This window comes from Eleginops maclovinus, chromosome 20, assembly GCF_036324505.1.
Source record: "Eleginops maclovinus isolate JMC-PN-2008 ecotype Puerto Natales chromosome 20, JC_Emac_rtc_rv5, whole genome shotgun sequence".
NCBI classification, from domain to species: domain Eukaryota; kingdom Metazoa; phylum Chordata; class Actinopteri; order Perciformes; family Eleginopidae; genus Eleginops; species Eleginops maclovinus.
In genome coordinates this window covers 14705219-14732470 of record NC_086368.1, presented here as the reverse complement: position 1 = coordinate 14732470, position 27252 = coordinate 14705219, and the positions used below count along the sequence as shown (strand labels likewise).

Sequence of the window (27252 nt, the reverse complement as noted above, 5' to 3'; positions counted from 1 at the left end):
ACAGGAAGTCAATGCCAGCATGTTGTACTTTAATGTTTAGTCCACCTGCCATCTAGAGGACATGAGGAGTATACAGAGAAAACACAGACACAGACTGTTTCCATAGTTAAAACCTCCTTTACTTTGTTTAAAAATAATAGTGTTAGAAATTCAAGCTTAATAAATCATCAGTTACAGTACGAAGACACTGATTATGTAGATCAGTTAAATCAGTGATCCATGGTTCAGTCCAGCGAAAAAAACATCTATGTTGAGTCTTTATACAAATAAGAATTTACATTCTAATTGTGCTAGGTATTTAAAACAATAAAGACATAATTGACAATATTGAATATAGTGTGTATGCTAAATTAAATACAGTAGCTGAAGCTTTTGACCTCCGTGATGGAGTATACTCATTTTACTGGTTCAATTATTTTTCAGTGCAAAAAAGCATAAAAACTGTCTATTCAGTGGCAGGACTATCTCCAGCAATACAGAGCAGGGCAAAGCCACAGGCACATCCATACTGTATTTATCCAGTGGAACAACATGTTTTGAAATGAAGGCCTAACGTAGATAGTATAGATAGATCACTTTTATTGATTGTAGGGCATTCCACATCTGGGCAAGTGTTTTTCAGCTTCCCTGGAAATTAAGTTTTTGAATGATTTATTAATTGAAAAAATAGTTAAAATCATAGAATATAGAGTATAGAATATCCTCCAAAAATCTATTATGTTCTCCATGATTTGAAGGAATGTCTCTGATCAGCTGCTGGGGGAAATACAGGCCACATCAATGTAATGTTCCACTCTGGCAGGTACATATCTGGGCCAACGCCTCTCGTGGTCTCAGCAACACACCTGCTGTAACAGCAGGCAGGGGACACTGGAGGTGGACAAAGTAGGTAATCATGTCCTCTTTCAAAGAACACCATGTCTTCTTTTTGTTTTCAGTCAAGCCAGACATGTAACAAATTGCAGATCTAATCAAATGTCTTTTTATAACTCCCCAACTTCTCGTTTTGGTTTCACAGTCTGTCTGCAGCAGACGAAGGGTGGAGGACTTCCATATCTGGCAACCCACCTGGAGTTACTGATCCTATAAAACTGTGGCTTCCTCCATGGCATTTACCCACCTGTATGAGGAGAGGATTTTACATTAGAATGAAAACAGCATGAACTGCAGTTGTTCTAAAAGAGTATTTTCAGTCTGCCTCACACAGACACTCTGTGCCTGTCAGCATGATATATAGCTACTCTTATTAACTGAACTAACTTTAAAGCGTGCTGCTGGATCTGATTGTTATTTTGTACTTGAGGAGTACTAACTTTTAATGTTTCTATAAACTCCACACATTGCTGTTGTCCAATTCTGGCCCAGTAAAATAATGTGTGACTCACCATGTTAAATAAATGAACATGAACAGAAGATTATCATCAGTAACCACCCAGTGAGTCATCAGAGTAATGCCTTCAAATAGTCAATCTTTAAACATTTACAAAAATAGCTAGGAGACGTTCTTCTCACCTCTGGGCTGTGTAGGTATCCTCAGCTTTGAAGGAGTAATACAAAGTGTTTTTGTGGTAAAGCTGGAAGATGTTGGTCTCCTCCTCTCCCCACTGCTTGTCAGGCAGCTTCACTGTGAATCCCAGCAGAGGTAAACTCTCGGATGCTACTTTCTCCTGCAGAAAAATTTATCAGATGAATAGAAATAGATTATAAATTACTGTACAGCGATGTTACTGTGGTCATTTCATCACTTTTAATTCTGATTGCCTTTAAACCTCACTGAGGGAAGTCTGTTTAATGGCATTCCTTGATGAAAATTGAAGCATTGAAGTAAACAAGGCTTTATTTAACAACAGCAAAAAATATTTCAAGTCAGCTAAAAAAAACCCCTCAAATATTGGAACTTGTACAGTATAATTCAAGTCTCATTTGCATAGTCTTATGCTCACTACATCCCAAAACAATGCATTTCAGCTAAAAGCTTACTATCTAAAACGACCCGTAGACTCACACTCTCACAGGCGAGTTACCCGTCTGTGCGAGTCAAAATAGTTTTAAATAGTAGGATTTGTGGAGGCGAAAATAACAACGTTTTATTCAGGAATTCAAGGTAACTTGGGGTCGGTAATTGTTATACAAATAGTGATTTTTGAGTGTGAATTTCTGCAGATTGTGAATTTGTGTGTGTTTGTGCAGGTTAAAGGGGACTGCATTTTTCCCCTCACCTCTTGGGCTCGGTAGGTGTAAAGCACCTTGTCTCTCAGGAGGAACCAAAGTCTCTTCCAGTTCCTCTTGCTTTTCTTGCTGCGCTGCAGAGCGCCACTGATGGAGCCTTCCTCTGACACTGTCACCTGCACAAAACGTGAGCAGGAGGGAACTGATAACTATAAATGTTCATCACACAACATGGCTGTCATCCATATCATTAACTATTCAGTAATCTGCACTGTGCCATGAACATGACCCCCTCATGTTGCAGGCATACCTTGCTAATGGACATGGTGCCTTTCCGATGTCTCCAGATGTTGGGAGGATGGATGTTTTGGAACACAGCAGAGAGAGGACGACTGGAGCGGTTTAGACGAGGGCTACCTCTTACTTCTGCAGACACATCTCCCCCTGCAGAGATATACAATGTATCTTTGATCACAGCGGGTACAACGCAAGACAAAACACTTTAGTGACTAATTGTGTTGACTTTCTCCATCATATTTGAAACATGATATTGAGAACATTTCTAGTGAAAAATAAACCTCAGCTACAGTGTTTTATAGCTGTCTATATGTTAAAGGCGTATTACTCAAACGGGAGGGAAACCTGCCAACTCGGACATGCAAGTCAGTTCAAATTCAGTTATTTATATTTTAGTTTTGACTTGTTTCATACATTTTACATGATACCTATACCCAAAGACCGTTCAAACAAACAGAGTATAATGTATTTACTGTGCGACAAGTACTGTATTAGTAGCCCATGACTTTGTTTTTTTTTAAACTTTTCTTTTTCACTGATAGTTCCTTTTTTTGAATAAATGTTTCCCTATACAATAAAACCTTGTGTCAATACTAAACGTGTGGGCAGACTGAAAATCAAAGGGATAGATGAATTGTAAAAATGTATTCAAACAAAGTTTGCCCACCTCTCTTCTTTAGCTCGTTGTAACAGTGATCACACACTTTGGCCATGCGATCTTTCATGTATTTCAGTGGGTATCTGTTTCTGGAGCAGCTCCGACAAACAATCTGTGTAAAACAACATCAATTAAACCACAAGCACATAAAAAATACACACATTTAGCACACTCTGGTCAAAGACAGAAGTTGCTGCCTCGCCTAACAAATTACAACAGAGGTTTATAGAACACTGCGTTGTGCGTGACTAACTCTTCCGCAGCCATGGCAGTGGTGTCTACGCAGAGTGAGGCTGAAATCTGAGGTGCAGTTCATGCACATCATCACTTGTGAGACTGGGACAAGTGTCGGGGCTTTCTCTCCAAGAGTCAGACGCAGACAATCTCTGGCCTGGAACAAACACACAGAAACAGAGAAACATGTTGATGGTCGTTGATGATAAAGACGTATAGAATCAATCTCATTCTGGCTGGGTGAGGGAAAGCAGGACAAATGTAGGAGTAATGACTTCATGGTAGATAGTTACATTTTACCATATTATTACCAGGAAACTTCTCAATATCATTACTTACAGTTAAGCTGCAGCTGGTTACTTGAATAAGAAATACATTAAGTCATATTTTCTGAAACTGTTACTATTGTGTAATATCTATTCGATAAATATTACCAGGAAAGTTCCCGGGCATATAGTATGTCTTACATTTAAGAAATGGTTTATTTCATTTTGCAGATTGGTTATGTTTAATATGCACATGAGACAATTTCCTTATTCAAACTTTTGGAAAATTTGAGAGAAATGATGCTCACCTCTCCTGAGCAGCTGTTGAATGCCACAGATCCCCTTTCATGTTCAGACACAGTACGGCTCAGAGTGTAAAACCAGTCTTCTCTTTCAAGGAAGGAACTTCAAAAAATACAGAAGAATATCACAACAGTGTGAACTCATAAAGTCTTAAACACATTGTTTTTACAAGTATGTTTTAAATTTGAATCCCTACCATCACAAATATGAGCTTTTATTCAAACAGCACACAGTACAGTGACCTACCCGGCAGACAAAGTGATGGAGATGTCCGGTACTTCGATCCTCAGTGCATTTTGGACATCATCCATTATGGGTTTACTGACCTGGGAAATCAATAAGCAGGTAGTAGAAGTTTACAGCCTGACAGTTAAAAAATAGCATATTTTCTCTCACCTTCCTTTTAACAGGAAAATATGTTACATATTATTAAATACTTTTATGGCCATGGTTTTTACATATATACTGTCAGATTTAACTTCATATCAACTTCTGTGGGATTTGGAAAGCAAAACATTGTTAGATATAAAACACATCAGGCCAATTAAGGATAGATGCAGACCTTCATGCCAGAGAGTGGCAGGTTATTCTTCAGTCTGTATTTCCCGTCCTGCTGAGGGAATGTGTAGAGCAGCACATCATTCATCTAAAAAAAGACACAACGAACAAGCAAATGCAGATCAGAGGACATGTTAAGAGGATTAAAAAAAGTTAAATTGTTCATATAGACAGCTGATCCCTCTATCATGTTTGTGCATCATTTCTCCAGCAGTGGGCACTCTTATACAAAAATATTGTTCAGTGAGTTCACAGTTGATTCGCCCCTCTATAAAAAAAAAATGCATTTTTTTTACTTCACTTGGATGTTTGAGCTTCACTGTGCAGAATAATGGATGTGCAGAGAAGGCTGTAAACCGAAGTAAATGGTTTTCTTTGTGGGGGATCTATAAAGTTAAAACCCCTAGCATGAATTTTTATGATCTCACATGATTAGGTTACCTCTGTAAACACATAACCAAGCAGTTGATATCAAACTGGATCATTAATGTTTGTATCATTTTAACTGTTTGGGTTGTAAGACTTTGTTATGAAACTAGAAGACCATATTTTTATTATTCAGTCTCAAACATTAACACTAGCTCAAAAACATGTGATCAGCCTCTGGGATGATAAACTGCCAGGATAAAATGTACGCAGCGCTGATTACCAACATTTCTCAAGAAGAGACATTTACTAGCTTTTTTAATGTAGAGGCCAGACCTCAAATTTAAAAACGCCACAGGAGAGAAAACCAATGCTCTAGGATGATGTTCTGGATGATTTGCAATGGGGTTTTATTTTTCTAATCTCTCTTGATTTGATAAATCCAGAACGATCTTTATGTTTTGAGTTCTCAAACTGGTGCAGTATTTCTTCTGCCTCTTTGACTCACTGTTGTTTTTAACCACCTCTTTCATGTAATATAGGATGTTCTCATGACCTTGCTATGACATGTGATGAAATATGACACAAATACATGTTAGTTTAAACATACAACATTGAACAACTTTATCGTTTAGATCCTTCTCCCTTCTCCCTATATATCCCTATTTAGCACAGTCAGCTGATTGCCTTTATTAAAGGTGCTTATGAGACATCAAACTAATAATCAACTAACAGAGTTTAAGTAATAAAAGGTCATAGGTGCACACAGATAAGGAGCTGGTGTTGACCTTCCCTGTGCAGTCAGCAAAGAGCTGCCTCAGGAAATCAGCATTCAGAAACATCCTGCCAGGAAACCTTCTCTAAATAAGTCAGTCTGGACATAGAAACACAGCAGACAGAAAATGCATGACTCTAAATTTTACACTGAAATTTCTTAAGAACATTAAATGACCACTGGCAAAGGTGTCTGCTTAAAACTACAAACAGAAAGCAGCATTTACCAAAAACAGATGTCTGGGCTGATGACTCTTCCTGCTGACCTTCATCAAGGTGCCCTCCTTCACGAAGACCTGAATAGAAAACCACAGACACGTGACCAGACTGAACACTTCACGAGTCATCTGACCATGACACACAGAGGCCATCTGCGGTAATTAATGTTGTTTTAAATCAGGCTGGGGATTCCCAGCTGAATGATTGTTCAAAGGGCAACACAGGGTGGTGCAGGGCAGACAGGGTGGGCTGGCAGAGAAACAATGCTGTTATCAGAGTCATACCCTGCCCGGCTGCAGCAGGTCCCGCTGGCCTCGAACACTGTACTCTATGTTGACCAGACGCAACAGGTTCTCCTGACACACAAAGAGAGATAAAGAACAGGAAGAGAATTGAGGCAACAAAAAGCAAAACAATGAAAAGTACTTTACCTGTCATTTTCCTGTTAACCCTAAACTATTTTCTTTTGCTTTTCTGTTTTCCCTGCTATCTTTGCTTTGGACATACAATTATTATTGCCATGTTAATATGAACATGTCTTCAGTTGCTTTGTTTCTGTTTATATGACCAAAGTATATAAAAGAATGGCAGCTATGATAAAAGCTAGTCGAGTTGTATGTATTCGTAATGTCCATTTAGGGATGGTACCACAAATTAGCCCTGACTATAAATGCAGACATGTGAGGCTTTGGTTGAATGCTATATACCTGTCCCCATACAGTACATTTTAACATACTTTAGAAGTCTAAATGCTAAGGAAATGTGCTTCAATGCTTCCTATCTTATGTCCTTTAGCGTAGGTAGATTTGAACCATCCTTTACGGAAGGAAAAACATAACGCCAGTGCAACACATCTCAATAACATCCGCTCTTGGATTGGGTTGATTGAAAACATCTTTGTTGGAGATGTGATTTTTGGGAAAGGAATACGGTGAATTGTAGAACAGTGACCATGTAACAGTTAATGTGTTATAAAAGAATACAAATAAATCGTCCTTAGTTTTGTGTCTCTTTTAGCACCTTGTTTTTTCTTTCCCTGAGTCCTGTTGTATTTCCCTCACAACTTTCCTTATACTCGACTGTGTCTTCCAAGGAGGTGTGTTAACATGGTAATACCTGCTAATTAGCACTAACTTAATAAAGCTGTAGTCTGTACTACATTTGATGTCAATCCATCCAATAGTAATCTAGGTATTCACTGCACCAAGTCTTTTTAGTTACAAACAAGGAATGGTTATATGGTAAAAATGTAGTAGTAATGTATGATTTATAGTTTTATTATAACTCCTACTTTAATGGAAATATTCTCGTATTTCTCCCCGTGTTTACACTTAGTCAAACCTGAACTGTGAAAAGTAGAAAATGACGCAACATTTACTCAGAGAGTGGTTTACTTTCTTTCATGAATAATCTGTTCACAAAACGACCTAAACTTTAGGTGGATGACTGGGGAGGGATACTCTTAAAGTTGTACTGGACCCATATGATATATCTACAGGATTAGAGTGTTTTGGAAAAACAGAAACAACTCATATCACTGAAGGTACTAAGCTTAGAAATTCTCGAAATATGTGTTGACATGTCTGTGTGTTTATTACTGGCCATAGTTTAGGTTTCAAAAAACATGTGCAACTATTTATTCCTATGTTTGTATGTTGGGTTCAAGGGTTATATATGCCTACATGTCAAACTTACCCCATGTTTTAAGCTGTCATTTGCTTGATCTGCAATGTCAGACACTACAGCCACAGCAGCTGTAAAAGACAAACAGAGAGAGGGGAATCAGGAAAACCCTACAGTGTATATACTGCCTTTGTTCTGTTTTGTTTTTGTTCTTTAGCCCTGTGTCGGAAAATGACAATAAGTGATCTTTGAATCCTTGAGGAAATAATCAAGAATATCACTGCGCATGAGACAAAATAATAATATAATGACACAATTTTCCTGGCGAAAATACTTGCAATTTCACCATATTGTCCTGATAATCACCAACATGTAATTAAACATGGCAATTAAACGTATAAAATCACCTAACCTTATATTTTTTATCGCATATTCCTTTCTTTTTCTTTTTATGTAGAAGGTCACCAAACATAAAGCCTGAAATGTGAGCCTGGACGTTACAACTACTCTGGACTCTGGGGTCTCCCTTATTGGAGATAGGACATGGGGTTGTTGCAACTGGCTTTCTCATGAATTACACATCACGGCCTCCACACAGAAGAGAGCTGAAATGACCATTTGGTGGGTTTCCACCACAAACAAAAACATTCTAAACTGGCTCTCTAATGCCATCTCTCAATGCCAAATGAGAGCCAATATATTCCCAGTGCACACAGAGTCACAAAAACAGGCCAGTAAAGCCTTGATTATGCGGAAGCGAAGCACCGTGGGGCGGCCCTTCACAGATGTTGCCCGAGCTACGACACACCCAGGCATGTGTGTTGCAGTATTCTCCGCAAGGTGTGTACAAACAAACCATTCTGTGAAGGAGCAGAAGTCAACAAGTGCACGGCAAAACGCCAAAGCACAAACCTCGGTGCTATGGAGGAATATTATATCAAATATTCATGGGTATACTCTTTACAATTAAGAAGAACAAATGTATTTTAATATCTTGAAAGGTTGAATATCCTTTATAGGCAAAATATTAACCAATTATGGATTTTTAAGACCTCCTGGATTTAAAGAATTTAACACAAATTGGCCTTCTTTTAAAATGCTAAGACATGTTAAAAATAGAAAAATAATAATAATTTAATTCATAAAAATAATGATAATAACAATTACTTAATTAAAGTTATCTGCTTTGTCAGTTGGTCTGAAATAAGAGCACCTAGTTATTTTGTTTACCTTGGGTGTCTTTATATTCCTTGGAATCAGGAGAGAGGTTGTTCAGGTAATCTGTAAGAGGAGGTGAGATCAAATGAATGAAAGCTGAAAATAGACTATTTTGGAATAAAAAATGTTATCAGACAGTATGCTAAATCGTTTCCAAAAGACTCACCAGTGAGGAGCATGCGGTACTGAGCCACACGTACAATGACCTGCAGCAGCTGATGTTTCAGAGACACTTTTTCCCCAGCTGGACTCTGCTGCTGAGAGAAATAAAACCAACACAAATTCAACATTTACACTGCTGCACACACAGTAAGGGCCATATTTACTGTAGTAATCGACATGAACTTGGCCACAGAACATTACCTATTATAAACATTCAGGGGATCTCACTGCAAAAGAAAGAAAAGCTGTATATCTCTGAAATCTGAAAACAGCATAGTCTGTAATCAAACATCAGAAAGTATCCAACTGATTTTCTAGCGATCAACAAACATTGCATCTTTAGTGAAAACAGAGCAATCCTGCATGTCTGTATGCATCAACACCCTCTTTTTCAAGCATCACTTTATCTCTCAGAGAAAACTGCGGAGCTCTGCAATTCTTCCTGCCAAGTCTTCTCATCTGTGGTCTATAAAATGGACGGAAAATATTAAAAACTCTTTTGTCATCGGCTTGGTAATATTTGATGGTTCAGTGGATACTAAGCATAGGCTGCAGTCTCCCTGTTGAACTGTAAAGCATAATATTATGAATCCTACTTAATTTACATGTTTCCTCATTCAAACTTAATAGCTTCCCTGACTGACTGGTTTTAATTGAGGCAAATTATTTCTCCTCACTAAAGTGTATTGTTTGGGTTTGTTGGGGAATGCAACTAACCTTATTTTAAGATTCCCCTGCTTTCAAAGAAATAATGGTTGGACTGAGTGGCTCCCATATAAGTAACAACTTAACATCTATATATGTGGTCTATATTTTTCCTTTGGGTGTTATGACTGTTTCTTTTAACACAATATGAAGTACAGTAGTTTTTGCTTCACGTTAAGTCACGACTTTAGTTCAACCTTTGATTGGTTGCATCTTTTGCTTTCAGTCACAATGGCTCTTCCATCTTCACACAGACCAATAACACACACCTAGCCATCCCCAATCTTTGTCATAAATAACACACTTTATCCTTGTCATTGCACACAAACAAATCACACTGAAATCTGCGGATAAGAGATCATGTGAACCGATAAGTGAGACTCTTGATACTATCACAGATGTTGAAAGCAAACTGTTAATGTTATTTTTAATCAGAACCTCTAGCTTTTCGCCACCTCATCTGACTACATTTCTATGGTTCACAGTATAGACTAGACGGGATGTACCCAAAAAGTGAATGTAAGGAGCATTTATGGGTACAAGTTGGGAACCGGCCTACTTTACATATTTCAAGGGTGCTGAATCCAAAAAAAACGGTACCCGAGCGAAATTTTGAGTTTTTGACCTTCTAATTTGCATATCAAAATGGCCGCCAAACTCCCTATCTTGCTCAGTCGTTGGACCATTTTCCCCAAGTTTTTTTGTAAGTAGGCAATCAAAGATGATGAATTAAGTGTCTAGATCTATAGTCTGGGGTCAGAGCAAGGATATAGTGGAGGCTCAGTGCCTTTTTTATGTATATATATATGCAAAATACCAACTTTTAAGGTGAAATTAAGCATTATTTGTGTCATTTTTTAAGGCCGACATAAATATTCAGTCAATATCACTCTTAAATGTTCCCAGTGTATATATGATATGTGATGTATTCCATATTACATAATAACTAAGAAAAACACCATTGCAAGTTGTCTGAGAATTCATTTTTTTATGCAAACAAAGCATAATGCTCTTAATTCAAACATCGAAAAACCCAAGTGAATAGGGAAAAAAAAAACATGAAACTTCCCTTGAACAGTTCTACAGATCACATCTTGTTTCTGTATATTTTCTTTCATGTTTCTAGCTGAATTGCTTTGCTTTCATCTGTCTTCTGTAAGTTCCATAGGTCACTTGTTTTGGTAAATTGTTTTTATACCTTTCTAGTTTGCTTGTGTGCCATTTGTCTTTGGAATTTCATTTTGATTAGTATTTCTTTCTGCAGTCCTTTTCCAAGTTCTTTGGTTACCCATTGCCTTGGTATGCTTGAGGACTACAACTCCACATTTAAACAAGGACATTGGTCATCACTCTGACATGTACACATTGCAGTGCATAACAGCCCCGATTTTCGGCATTTGCACTGGCGTGTTGTGCATTGTTTTTTACAGGCACACCTGATCATTTCCAGGCAACTTTCAGGTATTGGGTTCTGTGACATAAGAATGGGCTGTAGTCCTGAATCACCATCTTTCCATCCCATGTCCAAGGGTGAAGGAAGCTCAGGTGTGGCATAGTGAGCATTTCTCCAAACCATTGCCTGGTAGTGTACTCTCAGCAGATGGAAGTGGAGCGCATCGCTTGTAGGCGGCATTGCTTCTGGTTTACCTGTCCTGGAGAAAAGTATATGCCTTGCTGCATCAACAGAGTCTGTTTTATGCACATCATATATTCTGCAGACAAAAGCCTCTGAAGATCTTTGAGTCTCCTCCGTGAGATCACCAATTCCGAGGTTGCTGAGCAATTGATGGTGCATTTTCCAGACTTTCCATGATGTACTTTTGGTGTGACTTGCAATGTATGATGTGGTATCACAACCAGTTAGTGCATGAAATGCTACAAGGCTTGGTGCTGAATCCTTTGGCAGTTTGTTAAAAACAGCATCAATTGGTATATATTGTGGCTTCCTTGTGGTACCAGACAACAGCCAGAGTTTTTTACATGCTACGTGTGGGAAATGGGAAACGAGAATCACAAGTACATCAGTGTCTCTAGATGACACGACTACTGTGTCTGACTGGCAGTGCACTGCATGTAATACCAATCGGGTATCTGCCTCTTCGTGTGTGGCTCTCAGATGAGTCAGGTTGGTTGTTGCTTTTGATGACCTAACCTCCGTCTCTTCGTCTCTGAACCCACCAGCAACTACTATCTCTTTATCATCCGGTGCCTGAGCACATAGTTCTTCAGAGAGTAGATTGGCAAGATCAGCTTTGTTGTCAGGGAGGGACAGGAAATTGGTCCAGTTTTTTGGAAGAGGCACATCACGACCCTCAACAAGTCGTCTGATTGGTTGAGCTGCTTTTGTGCGTCGTGTCCTGGTAGCACCCTTGATGGTCTCTTCTCTGTATCTGTCAAACACAACGTCTATCCTTTTATAGTAACATCCTGCTTTCAACACTGCTCTGACAAATGTGTCGGCCAGATCCCCAAATGTTACTGCTTTGTCTGGCTTTCCAAGGGCAACCACAAGTGCCTGTCCATCTATGATGAGACAAGATGACATGTCGGGAAGTTCAATAGCCTCAGGACAGACTATGTCTTCAGTTAACTTATTTACTAATACAGACTTGTTTCCAGTGCGAAGTGTCCCATTCATTTCAGCAAGGGATATGGGAACTGGCAGAAGCTCGTGTTTTAGGACAGCTGGTAAGTCAACTGGACGACCTGCCTCATAGGCCGTAACAAGGCGTTTGAGAATGTTTCGGTCAGCCTTTATGACAGTTCTGTTGTCTTTGATTTTAGGATTTTTGGCCACTTCATACAGAGATGCAAATGTTTTAGCTTTGCTCTTATGTAGGGTTGCATGGATTGGGACCTCTGGTTTATCTTTGTCCTCAGGAACAATCATCCTTTTCTCAATGAATGAATTCACTTTTTCTTGTCCTAGGTCTTTGGCAGAAAGTAATGAGCTTTGGATAGCCTCTGTGGCAACGTCTTTCGTGGCGAGATTTTGCAATGAGCCTGAGGAGACTGAATCAAACACCTTGAACCCTTTGAAGACTAAAACCAATGCCATTTCGTCTCTGTTGTCTCTCTTTTCACGGGATTTGGTAGCTTCATTGTGGACGTAGGTTTTCTCAGGTGTGTTGCTGAACATCAAATGTGTCTCTTCTGCTACATGGGACCTCATGTTGTAGGAGAGTGTCCATCTGGAAAGGGCTGAAGGTGTCTTAGTAATGCCAATGATCCCCCCTCCTTTTTTCCCTGTTCCGTTGATCCACTCCATTGCTTGGTCTGGATCGACCTGGTTGAATCGTTGATCGGCAAAATCAAAGAAAAATAACTTTAAATTTACTTTAGAAGATCTAAATTAAAATGTTAAAGAAAATGTGTTCTCTTAAAGACAATAAAAGTCACAGCTTACACTCCCAATGCTTCAGACATGTGAAAGCCTCCTTTTGAATGGCTCCATCCCAGCTGTAGATTGGAAAATGAAGAAATGTTACATAGGGCTGGGACGATATGCTTTTCTCCCGATTCGATTCTTCTACGATTTTTTTGGATGGCGATTCGATTTAAATTACGATTCTACGATATTGCCGATTCTCTCGATTTTTAGTCTGCATTTTTAACATTTATCTGCACACAAATACTGTAGGAGCCAAATTAACATACTCCATTATAAAGTGAACTTAAACCCTTTTCAAAACCTGTACTCTCTGTATGTAAAAAAGGCGAACAAATGCACATTGCACAATAAAGAAGAAAAAGATCTATTTAAAAATCGTCAAAAAAGATATCGTGATGTATATGTGAATCGATTTTTTCTCCCACCCCTAATGTTACATGAATGTTTCATAACTGGTATGGCCCTTTGAGGATATACCACCTCTGTTGACACATGTATTTTTGATAATTCCTCCCCCCAAATCTAGCCCTGTCACAGCAGTCACTCCCCAGCATCCATTGCCCTATGATAGCTTGTTAGCTAGCTAGCTAGCTAGAAAGTAGGGGGATTTATGCTGCCACAGGGCTATGTTTGGGTTGGAATTATAAGAAATAAACTTGTATCAACAGAGGTGGTCATCTTTAGGGCACAACTGGAAGAAAAAAAAACTAGCTAGCTGTTTTTTTTCCCCTCCAAAACTGTTAGCTAACTGTTAGCTAGTTTTCTCCCAGTTGCTAGCCATCTCAATATCATTGAAATACACAATTTTGACCCACTATGGTTGAAAAAGTATCATTTTGGATAAATAGGGTTAACAAGCTCAATCAATAACTAAGGAATATTGACATTTTTTGTCTAAAAAAATCAAAAAGCAGGAAACTTACCAAAGCGTGTGAAACTGTTACGATCCTCTTTGCTGTTAATTCACCTCAGGCAAAGGGTCCTCAGCGATGGGACTGACCATGCTATGTACTGATCTAAATATTCAACTTGGTACGTTTCATGGTGGTCTCTTTTTGAATATTTTTCCCTATTCACCTGGGTTTTTCCCGTCTTAGAATTTAGAGAACAAATGCTTAATTTGCAAAAAAAAAAAAAAAAAAAAACATGAAATCTCAGACAACTTGCAATGGATTTTTTTCTTTGTTATCATATAATATGGTGTACATCATATGTCATATCAACAGGGAAAATTTCAGAGTAACTTTTATTTAATATTTATGTCGGCCTTAAAAAATGACACAAATAATGCTTAATTTCACCTTAAAAGTTGGTATTTTGCATATATATATACATAAAAAAGGCACTGAGCCTCCACTATATCCTTGTTTGACCCTTGACTATCGATCTAGAAACTTAATTTCCTCATCTTGATTGCCTACTTACAAAAAAAACTAGGAGGAAATGGTCCAATAACTGTGCAAGATGGGCAATTTGGCGGCCATTTTAATATGCAAATTAGAAGGTCAAAACCTCAAAATTTCACCCGGGTACCGGTTTTTTTGGACTCAGCACCCTTGAAATATGTAAGGTAGGCCGGTTCCCGACTTGTACCCATAAATGCTCCTTACTTCTTATAAAAGGCCTTTTTTCTGAAATCCGTCTAGACTAGTAGTCTTGTTTTCCTGTTGTTCACACATTTATGCCGTCAGCAAACATGTACCGTAAAGTACCGTACAAACATAAATACAGTTCATACAAGTACAATCTTTTGGTAAGCAGAGATATTCGTATAGTTGTAGTGTATGCCTTCATGAGAAGAGGATAAGGCTTATAATGTTCAGAGAATATAGATAAGATATCTGATAATAGTGCTGTCTGTGGGTGTCTAACTTTGACACTGTATGGTTTCTTTGTCTGCCTTATGTGTTTGATTTTGTATTTTGTGATTCAAAAAAGAGAAACACTATGCTGTAGGTCTGACCTCAAACTGGTGAACAATGGCAGCAAAGGCCGGTGAAGTTCGGCAGCTGTCGTCCAGCAGGTTCATACTGCGATCATAGTGGCCGATGTAAGTGGTGAAAAGCAGGAACTCTGCTTTCCTTGAGAGGTAGATGTCTGCAATCCTCTGGCTCTCCTCCCTGAATGATGGAGACACAGAGGGGATGAGGGAGAAGTTGTGTTGAAGGTAATTTGTATTAGCATATCTCTTCACCTCAGTATTAACGGAGCTGGACAGAGGTCGTGTCTCACCAGTGTCGGATCCGATTCTCCAGCTCGGTGAGGATTCGGCGGTGCAGGGTGTAAACATCAGGCAGCTCATTGAGAATCTCACGAAGCCTCTCATCGTCCAACACCGGCTCCCCCTCGTCCCCGACTGCCGCACCCACTGCTTCTCTAAAGTCCTGGGCGATTGTGGATGGATGTTTATTTTTTTCTGTTTATGTTTAAAATCCCTTTTGCAATAGTGTAACACAACTATATCTGAGAGCAGGAAGTTATTTTATCCAGAAATCTCATCACTGACAAGGAGACTGGAGCTGAGGTGGTCTAGGTAAGTGTTTCTCAAATAGGAACTTTGGAGTACTGCAGGGGGTTTGTGAGATTAAGAAAGAAAGTTAATTGAAACAATACCAGTTACGCAGTTCCTAACATACTTAAGCTGTTTAAATAAAAAATGTAAATGTAGGTTCAATAAACTCCATTTTATATTTAATGCAATCATGTCCATAACTTTCAACCAACCCAACAAACATATGATAGTGATTGTTGGGGCAGTTGGCCGTGCAGTGTGAAGGGTAAGTAAGTTCTGATGTCAATGAGAGGCAACAATCACGAAAAGGAATTTGCGGTCCAAGTATAGCAGCAATGGTGTGAAGCCTGTGAGCTAGTTCAGGCAGTCAATGAGAGCACCAATGATACATTCGCACATAACGCCCCTCGTCACACTTGCAACCAACCAAACATAGTCTCCTAATCTGGCGCTCTATATAAACTGTTGGATCCGCCTACCTCTGCCTCGCTAATGCTGCTGCTGCTACTTCTGTTTCCACGCTGCTAATGTGTTCACCTCGCTGCTGCTGCTGCTGCGTTCAAGTTGGCGATGCTCGCCGGCCCCACCACCACCCCAGCTCCTCCCCAGCTTCCACCAGTAGGCTTGGGGGATAGTTATCTAATCATCACTCAATGTTCTATGTTAACATGTGGAGGGATGAGGCCCGAGCCTAGACGCCAAACTCAAACTATATACTGTTTCTAATAAAAATATGAATGAAACACGAGAGTTATCTGACCGAAATACAGCTAATATCACAGATAGTACTGAGTACATCTGCTCAGGCTCACAACATACAGCAAGTAGCATTTAAAAAAACTTCATTCATGCAGAGCTCATCCAGCCTGTTGAAGCCTAATCTAGAATCTACTGTAATCTGTTCCCTCTCAAACACAATATCTAGATACATATCTGAGGAAGTTATTGCAACAGTGAATTCAATTAAAAAATATTATAGATCACTTACTTCCTGGAGGAGCTTGAGGGCTTTCACATGTCTGTGGACAGAGAAATAAAAACATATCAAACAGGGAAGTGGAGGGTACCTGATTAGTTTTAATTAGCAGAGATGTTTCATAAGGAAAATAACTTTACATGTAACTTACAATCTTTCTGTATCCACCAGCTCTTTTGCAACGTAAAACGCTCTGGATCGGCCATCAGGCTGCAAACAGTCATGTGTTTTAGTTGTTATAAGCCCAGGGTTAGGAAGAGCTGAAGCATTTTGGCAGCAGTTCAATAAAAATAGCTGGCTCCCCTCTCCACATTGTCTCCAGGGGGCAATCAAATTCTAAATAATGAGTAAAATGTTGCAGAAGCCCATTAACCTCCATTAACCCACATTAAAATCCTTGTGAGAGCAATTTTGCAATTGCCCAAGGTGAAAAACAGTTCACTTTATATTATCTTGTTCTGCTTTTTTTTCCTAAAATGTTATTTCTAACCACCATTTGGAGAAAGGTGACACAACACAGACAATTAAAAGGATCATTAGAATAAGTATATTATATAAACATGATCACTTAATCAAAGTAACAGTTTTTGAAGAATTTTAACTGAATGTCTATTTAGTCAACATAATTTTGCCGCATGGCAATGGTTATCAAACCCATGACCTACTGATAAAAGCCCTTGCATGTTCAGGATGCAAACTGGGTGTCTTTGGCGACAAAAACACATCAGCAATTATCACTGGAGGTGTGGCCAGAGAGAATGAAACGGAGATCTTCTAATTAACTTTAAGTAATGATAAAGTTACATTTTTTGAAACAGAAATCTCAAATTCAAAACATGTTAGAACATGAACTAACCTGTCTGTCATAAATGCTGTCTGCAACCCCCTCTTCCTCCTCAGAGGTGCGTCCTTGGTCTTCCTCACCCCCCATCTCTCCCCCGACATCGCGCACTGAGACAGTCTGAGGAGCGACGGCCGCTGAACACACGTTGTAGGCTTCTGTGTAGGCACTTGTGAGGAAGAAAGGAGCGATGGTGAAATATAGCATGGCTACAAAACATGCATGTAGCAAGTGAAAAGGTGATTATCTTCAGGTGATTATTGCAAAGGGGGTTAAATGGCAAAAAATATATTGCATTTGCTTTCTGAGTGATAGTAACAATTGTTTGATTGTGCAGAAGACTAAATGCGTCTTTTAGAATATGTCAGCACTGACTCCAAAAATAAACGTCTGCAGTACAATATATCCAAATGAATCCAGTGTTTCTCAACCATTTCAGCTTGTCAACCTCTAAAATAACAGATTGTATAATTGTTCCCCCTAAACACATGTTATATCTTGGTGTGGATTGTTTAAGTACATTGTTATGCCTTCTTTTGGAGAGTTAAAAGAGAAAATGAATGCCCCCGATGTCTGTACACTAAATATGAAGCCTATTAGCTAGGCTCAGCACAGAAGCTGGAAAACAGGGGAGAACAGGTATCCCTGCTCTGGCCTAAGCGAACAGATACATCTTTGAGCACCTTTAAAAGTCACTGATTAGCAAATGATTGTGTCATTGTCACAAAAAAACGTCAGAAACTTTCAATTGTACGAGAGACATAAATGTTCTTCTTTCTTTCCTTTGAGCAACTTTAAAGGTATCGACCAAAATAACCCAATCCAACATATTTTACACGACTGAGTACTGGGTTGGAATAGGTATCACTATGAGAGTATAGAAAGTATACACTCAGTGTTTAAATAATATAAGCTGTGTTCAGTGCCCAAACCTTCATCCATGTGAGAATAAATCAGATGAGTTTCATCCAAACCATCTTCATGGTCCTCTGTGGTCGTCTACTGAAATATCACTTTAATAAACATATGTAGCGTTAGAACAAAAATGTGAATAGATAAAACATTGCTGGTCCTGTAATCTTATCATGAAAGGCCTGCAGTGAAAACTATACCTAACCAGTGACGCATATCGGTATTTTATGCTACACGATTCTCTTCTGCAGGAAGCCATAATGAATATGCTAATAGCCTGCAGCTCAGTGGGGAATGTAAGCTATGCAAATAAAAACACGTATTTAAGTTACAGTAGTGATGTAAGAGTCCTTTATGTGACCGATTGCCTTGCCAATGTTCCTGCCATGTTTTACTCCGAGCATCGTTGGATTTAACCCCACTGAGATGCAAATTAGCTAAGTATGAACAACATATGGGAGTTGTTCAGATCCCTGCATCACACACATTACAGTGGCACGGCCCATTGCTGTTTCCTGGATCAAACTTTGGATGAGATACCAGGGGGTGTTTGAACCTCAAACTACATGAATGGTTTTCTACATTAGGGTTTTATAAGATTCCACAGAAACTGCCTCTGTAACCCTCACAGTCCTGCTGGATGAAGGCTTGAGGTGAAATCTGTGGAGATATATTACAGTAGGAGATAAAAAATATCTATTTCCTTTTGCCTGAGGTTCATCTGTGACCTGTATTTCTTCTGGTGATGGCAGTAATGGGGCAATGATCTCCAAACTATGATCAGCTATTATTGCTACTTCAGGCTACTGAAAAACAACAGCCTCAAACAGCGACCCTGCTGTCCTCCAGATGTTGCTTTGCTGGATTGCAGTTGCTGTGTTTACTGAAAGTTTAGAGTGTGAACAAATTATGATCATTGAAAGGTTTTTCATACATTAGCCTGGAAAGCTCAGAGGCATACAGTACATCATTTCCATGTGTTAATTTTTTTGATGGAAAAGCAATGTTCTAAAAATAAACTTGTGCTTGATGATTCATTAAGCGTTTTATAAAACTTTGAAGTATTACTTGTACTAACAGTAGTAGGGGAAAACAGGTATATTTTTCAGACTGATACTCAGATTTGATGTAGTGAAGACCATGATTGTATGCAGAGGATTACCATCAAAATACGCAATACAATAATGAAAAATAAAATATGAGCAAGCCCTTTTTAAAAGGCACCTTATTTACATATACAGTATCCTCTGAAAAATAGAATACCCACATTTTTTTCACAACACATATAATAATTAACCAGAGGGGACCTGCAGTTAGCCCAATGTTAAGGCCACATCAGCAGAGTATTTTCATCATCGATATTTGAACAATATTTTCTGGATTTATCAATTAATCATTCGGTCTATTAAATGTCAAACAATTGTGAAAGATGACCCTCACAGTTTCCTTACGCCCAAATGATGATTAAAGACCGAAAAGCAAACAATCCTCACGCCAAGAAAATTTGAACAATTAAACTTATCACTACTGGATCCAAAATGATTAATCCCTTATAAGAAGTATGTTTCTATTAATTAACTAACTACGTGTTTGCTTAAATGGTAAAACACTTTAAACACACAAAAAATGAAAGATAAAATGAAGATATTGGTAATATTATGTCCATTTGAGTACAAAACTAAATATTACATTTTAATATCAAACTAAATGTCTGTTCTGTTTTTTAATATTTGTTTTACAGTTTTTCTTGCACACACAACCACATGTTAAACCTCATGAGAGGGAAGCACTGCAGTGAACAACTGCTGACTACAGAACATACTGAGATTTTATCTCGGCCTGTTGTTCCTAGAGAAGAGCAATGACTCCAAATGCTCAGACTATTAATCATCTTGAGAGGTCTGTATGATATGGGCACAGCTAACAGGAATGCAGGGGGGGGGGGTGGGTTAATGTCAGGACAGCATGGCTGATCATACCAACCAAAAAAATAAAAACACAGCAGGGAGGTGAGAGGCTCTACCTGCAGCATCAACACAATGACTTCTTTTACACCTAAAATATGATTTATGAATGAAACCAGTCTGTTTTCACTTTGATCCAAAGACCCCCACCTTGAAGTCTACCTCCAGCGTTTCCTTCCCTACCACCCAACATGCCCGAACAACACAGATGCATTACAAGTGAGGCTTGGTACATCTCACTGCATAATATGCGGGAAGCTGCTGCACTGTCCTTCCTACCACTGATCCCCACTTCCATGTCTGCTGTGATCACAGCGTCAGGGGACTCAACATAATAAATAGTTATAAATCCTGCTCCCCAGGGGCATTGTTAAACCCACACAGTGCCCCAGCAGTAATAAAAAAGACTTGCGCTCAGTGTAAAAGATGGCAGAGGTCACTAATATTATGTTCAGCTGCATCAATCGCACATATGTTTTAGCTTTACTAAGGACATAACAATCATTGGATTGAGAGCCATGAAAGAGGCTGAGTCCTAATTTATTTGTGATACCAAGGGTTCTTTTCATAACCCTAACTTAATTATCCTCCCCTGAACTAAAAAACATACATTTGAGAGATCAGAGGAGAGGGGAGGCATCTGGAGGAGAGAAAGGAAACATGGGAATGTCCTTTTATCAAGTGGTGTGGTGTATAGATGTTGCGATTCCACTTGTGACCCACAGCTATGCAGCAAGTCATAAGTAAGCTACTTTGCTTCAGACTGATTCTATGGAACAAACGGTTTTAAATTTTCCAGTTTCGTCAAGAAGCTCGACCAAGAGCAGCAAGAAAACACATAAACATAATGAAAAGCATCACTACAATTTCTCTCTAGCACCAACATAAGATCATATTTTGACTTTGTCCATGCCTTTGGTTGACAATGAAATACTTCCAAATGTCAGCACGCTAAAAAACTCAAATAAAATTAATATGGTAAAAACAAACTGCTGAACCTTAGCGAGTTAGCATTTAGTGTAACCTCACAGAGCTTCTAGCAGGATTGTATACTCTTGTTGTCGTGTTTACATACCTTTCTGTTTCCTCTTCAGGTGACTGAGTTCTATTCTTGAAGCCAGGAAGGCTGCTCATGTCCACGTAACCATCAGTGTCGTTGGCAGAGGACAGCATACGACTGGGACGGTCAAAGAAGTCTGTGAACTGCGGCTGTCGGACGGGCCTCTGCTGTGGGACCTGAAGGTTCTCGTAATCCGAGCTGATGGCGGGAACATTCTCATAGTCTGAGGTAACTGCGTTGGGGAATGAGATGGAGCGTGGCTTGGTCAGTGGCAGAGGTGTGAAAGGCACACGGGAGCGGTCCTCAAAGGACTCCACGCGGACAACGCTGCGATTGAGAAAGGCCACAGAGCTGCCTTTTATTTTGCTATCCCTGTAGAGCAAGAAGGTTGAGGGCGAATCGGAGGAAACATGAAGTTTACTAGCAGAGCGAGAGGAGAGCTGTGGAGAGCTACTTATGCTGTGTCTGTCCAGATCCAGCAGTCTGCTGGGAGTGTGGTGGTTGGACTCTCCTGAATATTTAAACAAAGATGGGTTGACATCCACCACAGGCTTGCTCTCAGTTTTCCGCCTAAATTTGAGCATCAGGAAACGCTTAATGGAGGATTTACTTTTCCTGTTTTTCTCTGACGAGTCTCCTTCGGTGAGAAGCGATGGAGAACTCTTTGTGATAGGCCTCTTGGTGATGTAGGCCAGTTCAAATGGAGGAGGGATATCCACTACAGATGTGGGAGTGGACAGCCCACTGGATGACAGAGGTGAGCACCGTGAGAAACTTCCAGATGAACAAATGGCACCTCCCTGTCTTGGGGATCCATCCCTGAAGCTGTGGACACCCAGAGGCATGTCATGCCCCTCCATGGAGATGGAGCGGGGGTACAGGGACAAATAGTGAGGTTTGCTGTAGCTTTTGTGTCGCGTTGAGCTCATCATCGGGCTGCTACTCAACGCAGGTTGTCCGAATCCACTCATGTAGGGCCTCTGAACAAACTGCATCTCCACGTTATTATTAATGCGGTGTGACATTGAGTGGGAGCGCATGTCTGTTGTCCTCTTATGAAAAGGAAACACATTTTCCCCCTCTGAGCTCTGCCCTGGCTCCTCATAGAGATGCTCTTCACTAAAGTCCTGCTCCGTGTCAGAGGTGTCGTCCAGAAACGGCACTATGTGTCCATCCAGGTCTTCCTCAAAGACATCCGAGTCACTCGGTGAAAGCAGCTGGCTTTCCGAGAGAGAAGATGTCAGCGAGGTGTCGGTATCTGTTGGCACTGAAATCGATACAAGTCTGAACCTTGGCTGGCAGTCCAAATGATCGAGAAAGGCCTCTGCTGTCTCAGCTTTCGGTTCTTTTGTCCCTTTCTGATGTGGTCTCATGTTGTTTTCATCCCGGCTGAACTCAAGACTGTTACTCACCTCCACGTAATCCTCATTTTCTTTTTTTTTCTCATATTTCCCAGTTGAAATTCCACTGCTGTTAATTGACAAAAGAGTACTCTGTGGTAGGTCATGAGCTTTTTTATTCTTTGGCATCATCTCTCTGTTAATAATGTCCTTTGAAGAGACGTAATAAGGCTCATGAGTCGGATCATCTTCAAGGGCAAAATGTCTCTTAGTTGTGCCACTGAGCTGCTCCTGGTCTTCGGGGATAAAGTCATAAAAACTAATGTTCTGTAGGTTGTCGCCCTTCTCCTTCATTTTATTGCCACATCTAAACTGCAGGATGTTACAAGTGATGCCACAATCAGGAGCAGATTCCTCTTCTGTCTCCTCTATATCTGTTAGTAACACTTGTTGTTGTGTATCAGTATCCTTCATGTTTTCACTGTTCGGAACATCAGGTTCATCTGTTAGTGATTCGGTTAAATCGTCAGCTGTACAGTCACCTGTTTCATCCTCTTTCATCTGGAGCTTTTCCCGCCTGTCACTCATGTCCCGAGCAGAATAGCAGCCTGCATCCTCATCAATGCTATTAACAGAAATGTCTCCCACTGAGAGGCCATCTGTGTCGGCCAGTGCCTCGCCTGCGTCACAACCTTCTGCGTCCATGTCTTCCGTCACATCCGTGTCAACCATGTCCACCACATCCTCAGAGTCAGCTGTGAGTCCGGCATCACTGACCAAAAGTGTTTCCAGGGAGTCCACCTCCCCTGTTAGAACACTGTCAGTTAACCTCCAGTCCTCGTCCATCTTCTGAATCCCATCTTCTTCATCTTCACTTTCCTCCTCCGTCACCTCTCTGTCACCTGCACCATGGACATCTTGTAGCGGGGAAACAAGGATGTTGCCGTTAAAGTGTTTCTCTGCAGCAACCACTTTGTTTGGATCGTTTTCTGTCTCATGCTCTTGGTCGTCCTCGCCATAAGAATTTAATAACCCGCCATTGATGCATCCTCCCTGGTTGCCATTAAGCTCTGGTGTGACTTTGGGTTTTGGGGCTATAAAGGGTTTGGGACCCCTGGCTGCGGACATGAGAGGGGAGGGCAGCTTCAGGCTGGCGTGACAAACAAATCTTGGCTTTGGAGCAACAGAAGGCTTGGTGCAGTCTGAAAGAACAACAGGAAAAGGAAACTGTAAGATTATGTGCTTTAAAATAGCTTACAGGTCATGTGAATTGTGTCCCTGTGACCTAAAACTGCTCAAACTTCACACATAATATACAGTTAAAGTGTGTTATAGTCACATTTAGATGATAATTGTCCTGCAGTTGCAGTTCTTCACAACATGTGAAAAATATTTGTTAAGTGCTAAATTGGCAACATATGAAATGAATATCAGCTGAAACTTTCCTTTATAGTTTTCAGAAAGGGCTAGTCAAACTATTATATGATTTTAAAAGGACATAAGAGACTTAATTTGAGTAATGTTTGCTGTTTGCAATCCTTTGAGAAAGAATACAAAAAAACTAAGGGATTTCCCTGACTCACTTCCTGTGATTGAAGCGAGAGAAACCCCTCTCAGGCGCCATTTACTGCTTATTAATACAACTTAGTCTACACTGACAAATAGCAACATATGTAATGTACGTACATACGGCACATTTAACTCGTGAACAACATGTAATCACTTTAAAATGACCTAAGAAATTAAGGGATATAAGGACCACCATATGAGTATCATGTTTCTATTAGCATTAGACTTGAGCTTGACTGCAAGGTAGAGTTTTACACCCACATAGCATTAGACCATTGGAGATCAATCACATGGAAAGCTCTTAAATAGACCAGAAAGGGGGGGAAAAGTGAATAAGTTGCCAACATTTCACTGCCTCTGAATAAAGCGTTTGAACTCTTTGGTTTGTCTCACATCCTGTTGCTACCGCTGGATTCTGGATTCCTGTTCTATTCAAGAATTCATTTAAAAAAAAAAGTCAAATATGAAAATATGAAAACAAATAATACACATGTCCAGCTTCATGCTTAATACTCACTTAATCAAATTACACAAAATGTCAAGCATAACGAGGAATTTGGGCTTTGAAGCAAAATTACTCTTCCTTCTTTCAAATAAATCTCACCTGTGTTCATTTTTGCGATGCGACCATGTCCAACATCTCCTCCGCGAGAGCAGGTCCGCTAAACAAAATGTTAAATAACGTGTGAAAACGGAGCCGAACTCATCTAAACTGTACAAGACGAGAGAGAGTCCGAACCACAGCTCTGTCTGATCCTCATCCGAGAGGGAAACGCTGCTCAGCTGATCTTCTGTGCGTCCTACAGCGCGCAGGACGCGACTGGAAACCAAATGGAGAAAAAAAAAAAAGAAACCTCGACCCGCTCAACACAGACCAGGATGTAACAGCAGCAGCAGCAGCAGCAGTCAAGTGTTAAACATGTTAACATTAACCTACTGCTCAGGGATGCTTAGTATTTTAATAATCTGCAAAAAGGAACATGTTAAATGATGTGATGTGGACGTTTTGATGGTGAGTTGAAGATCTGTGATATTTCAGATTAGCCTACCCAAGAATAAGTAATACAAACCTGTTCATAGGAATTTCAGTATTCAACACCAAACTACGTTTGAAAACTAAAACCTGTATGACACCTCCATATGACTGTGGGACAAATCGTTTAAAATATTTTACAGATTTGTCTTGAACCTCTATAAACCACTGCATCATTGCCAGCTTGTGAAAGTGTGTTGGACTTTCACACTTGCAGACTTCAGGGATTCAAATACTTAAGGAATTCATTACTAATTAATTTGGGTTTTCCCTTTTAGTGTTTCACTACAAGGACACAGTAGCCTACATGTGGTCGTTATGCATAAACATATCCTATTATGCTACTGTGATGTCCATAACAAATTCACACATATATATATATACAGTGTATATTGTTGCACACCCAATGGTGGGGAACCACAGTTATTATGGCATTGTTAGTTAAAAGAAGCAATAAACAACAGGCTAGAGGATTTTACAACCTGGTAACCCAACAGTTTCTCTTATTAATTGCTTATAACTGATCTATCAAGCATAAGTCAAATGTTAATTACCTATGAACGAACGCCATGAGTTACAACTTATAACAATTTATAATGAAAGATTATTCGAACAGCTAACAACATATTTTTTTCACTTTAAAACACAATAACTCAAAGCTTCCCCTCACACAACTTCTAGGGAGGACAAAACACTCTTAGTTCCGAGTTGTTAATGGACATTATCGAAAAGCTATATGTCTCAGTATTACTGATCACATCTCATTAAAACTGTTCATAAGGTGTGGTTTTAAATCAGCTCTCCCCGAATGATGAACCAGCCTGGCTTCCATGTGTGATTGGTGTACAACAGGCTCTTTTCTACATAACAGGAAACTGCTCTCCCTGTTTCCTGCTCAACCCAGCTTCACATCCTTAGCAGTTTATGGACATCATGCTCACATTTAACTCCTCTGTGAATTAACCGTGACTCACTTGGGGTGAAGTAAGGGAAGCTATTTTTTACTCTTGAATTGTGATCAGCTGTTGTAAGTGTTACACTAAAACATATATTTGATGTGTGTCACAGGTTCAATAAAAACAAACAGGAACACAAAAATGGGGAGTGGCTCTGAGGTGGGATCAGTTCAGAGAAAAAAGGAATCTGGCAGTTTTTACTCCAAATGAAACACATCAGCAACACAAGAAACATTTTTGTTTGGTGGTCCTAATTAACAAATGGACTGACCTCACATCTATAAGTTTCCCTTTTTTACCAGAGCGTGATTAAGATATAATCCCAGTGTTACATACAGTATATTACAGTAGAGAGGCTAATCCTGGCGAACATCGCAGTAAAGAATGATGAACAGTCTCGCCTCATATTTACGCGATACCCACTTTAGGGTCAAACATTAATCCACAGCTACACGAAGAAATCTAGACACATCAGTCCACAGCCACTGCCATATGATTGTAAATATGTTGTCTGCTCATACCGTCAGTCTGTTGTGGCTCCAATGTGGTCCAATTTAAAAGCTGAGACACACAAACACACAAACCTTTCCTTCCATTATGTTCAGAGGGAGGTACCAGAGTGTTTTTTCAGTGTGCTGCTCTTGAGACACAACACAGTATTGTCATTGAGTGTTCGGCTCATTGAAAAACATGTGGTTGCACATTTGAGCACCGTTTTGTCCATGCAATAATTGTGTTTTCATATCAAGTCAATAAAGGGGAGGAAGGTGGGCTCTGCAGCCTGAAACACATGAGAATAATGACACATCCCCTGACAAACACGGCTGATATGAAATCATGTTTTTGGATGAGGGAAAAGCCCCCACACACAATAAGGAATGGCTTGTACAAACAATGTGTTCTCATCATCAATACTTAGAAATCTTCTCAGTCTGTGGCTCTTTCCTCTTACTCAAGATGTAATCCTTTGAAAAATTGATCTAAAATACGCTTTCCTTTACTGTCTATCAGGAGCTGTGGGTCCAAAACATGCCAAAAAATAATCTAGTAACCTTAAACTAATAGAAATAAAAGTAGTGTCAGTGTCCATCTTCATCTAAAAGATAAAGATAAATAAAAAAGGATTGATCTGTTGTTGCTTTTCGT

The 27252-nt window shown here is 39.7% G+C and overlaps 1 protein-coding gene across 3 annotated transcripts; it reads right to left on the bottom strand.

The window, feature by feature from the left end:
- Window positions 1-8: 8 nt before the first annotated feature.
- On the bottom strand, window positions 9-24940 carry LOC134882680 (FYVE, RhoGEF and PH domain-containing protein 5-like). 3 transcript variants are annotated; one of them, XM_063910532.1, is made up of 21 exons: window positions 24722-24940; window positions 21224-23750; window positions 17288-17441; window positions 16583-16641; window positions 16444-16474; window positions 15176-15327; window positions 14907-15063; window positions 8852-8942; window positions 8698-8748; window positions 7540-7598; window positions 6129-6200; window positions 5853-5921; window positions 4490-4573; window positions 4174-4253; window positions 3933-4029; window positions 3378-3515; window positions 3134-3236; window positions 2480-2613; window positions 2220-2345; window positions 1513-1667; window positions 9-1120 (listed from the first exon to the last, which is right to left on the bottom strand). In XM_063910532.1, exons 1-21 carry the CDS (start codon window positions 24729-24731, stop codon window positions 1084-1086), a joined length of 4386 nt encoding a protein of 1461 aa, XP_063766602.1. In that variant the 5' UTR covers window positions 24732-24940; the 3' UTR covers window positions 9-1083. The 3 variants fall into 3 exon arrangements, with proteins under 3 accessions (XP_063766602.1, XP_063766604.1, XP_063766603.1); XM_063910534.1 differs by having other exon boundaries at window positions 2247-2345; XM_063910533.1 differs by having other exon boundaries at window positions 8852-8939.
- Window positions 24941-27252: the final 2312 nt, after the last annotated feature.

What these genes read in the sequence shown, in the direction of transcription:
- LOC134882680 (XM_063910532.1), bottom strand. An exon ending in CCTGAAGAGGAAACAGAAAG is followed by an intron (nt 17,442 to 21,223) that starts GTATGTAAACAC and finishes CTTCCTCACAAG; the next exon opens with TGCCTACACAGAAGCCTACA. An exon ending in TCAACAGCTGCTCAGGAGAG is followed by an intron (nt 3,516 to 3,932) that starts GTGAGCATCATT and finishes TGTTTGTTCCAG; the next exon opens with GCCAGAGATTGTCTGCGTCT.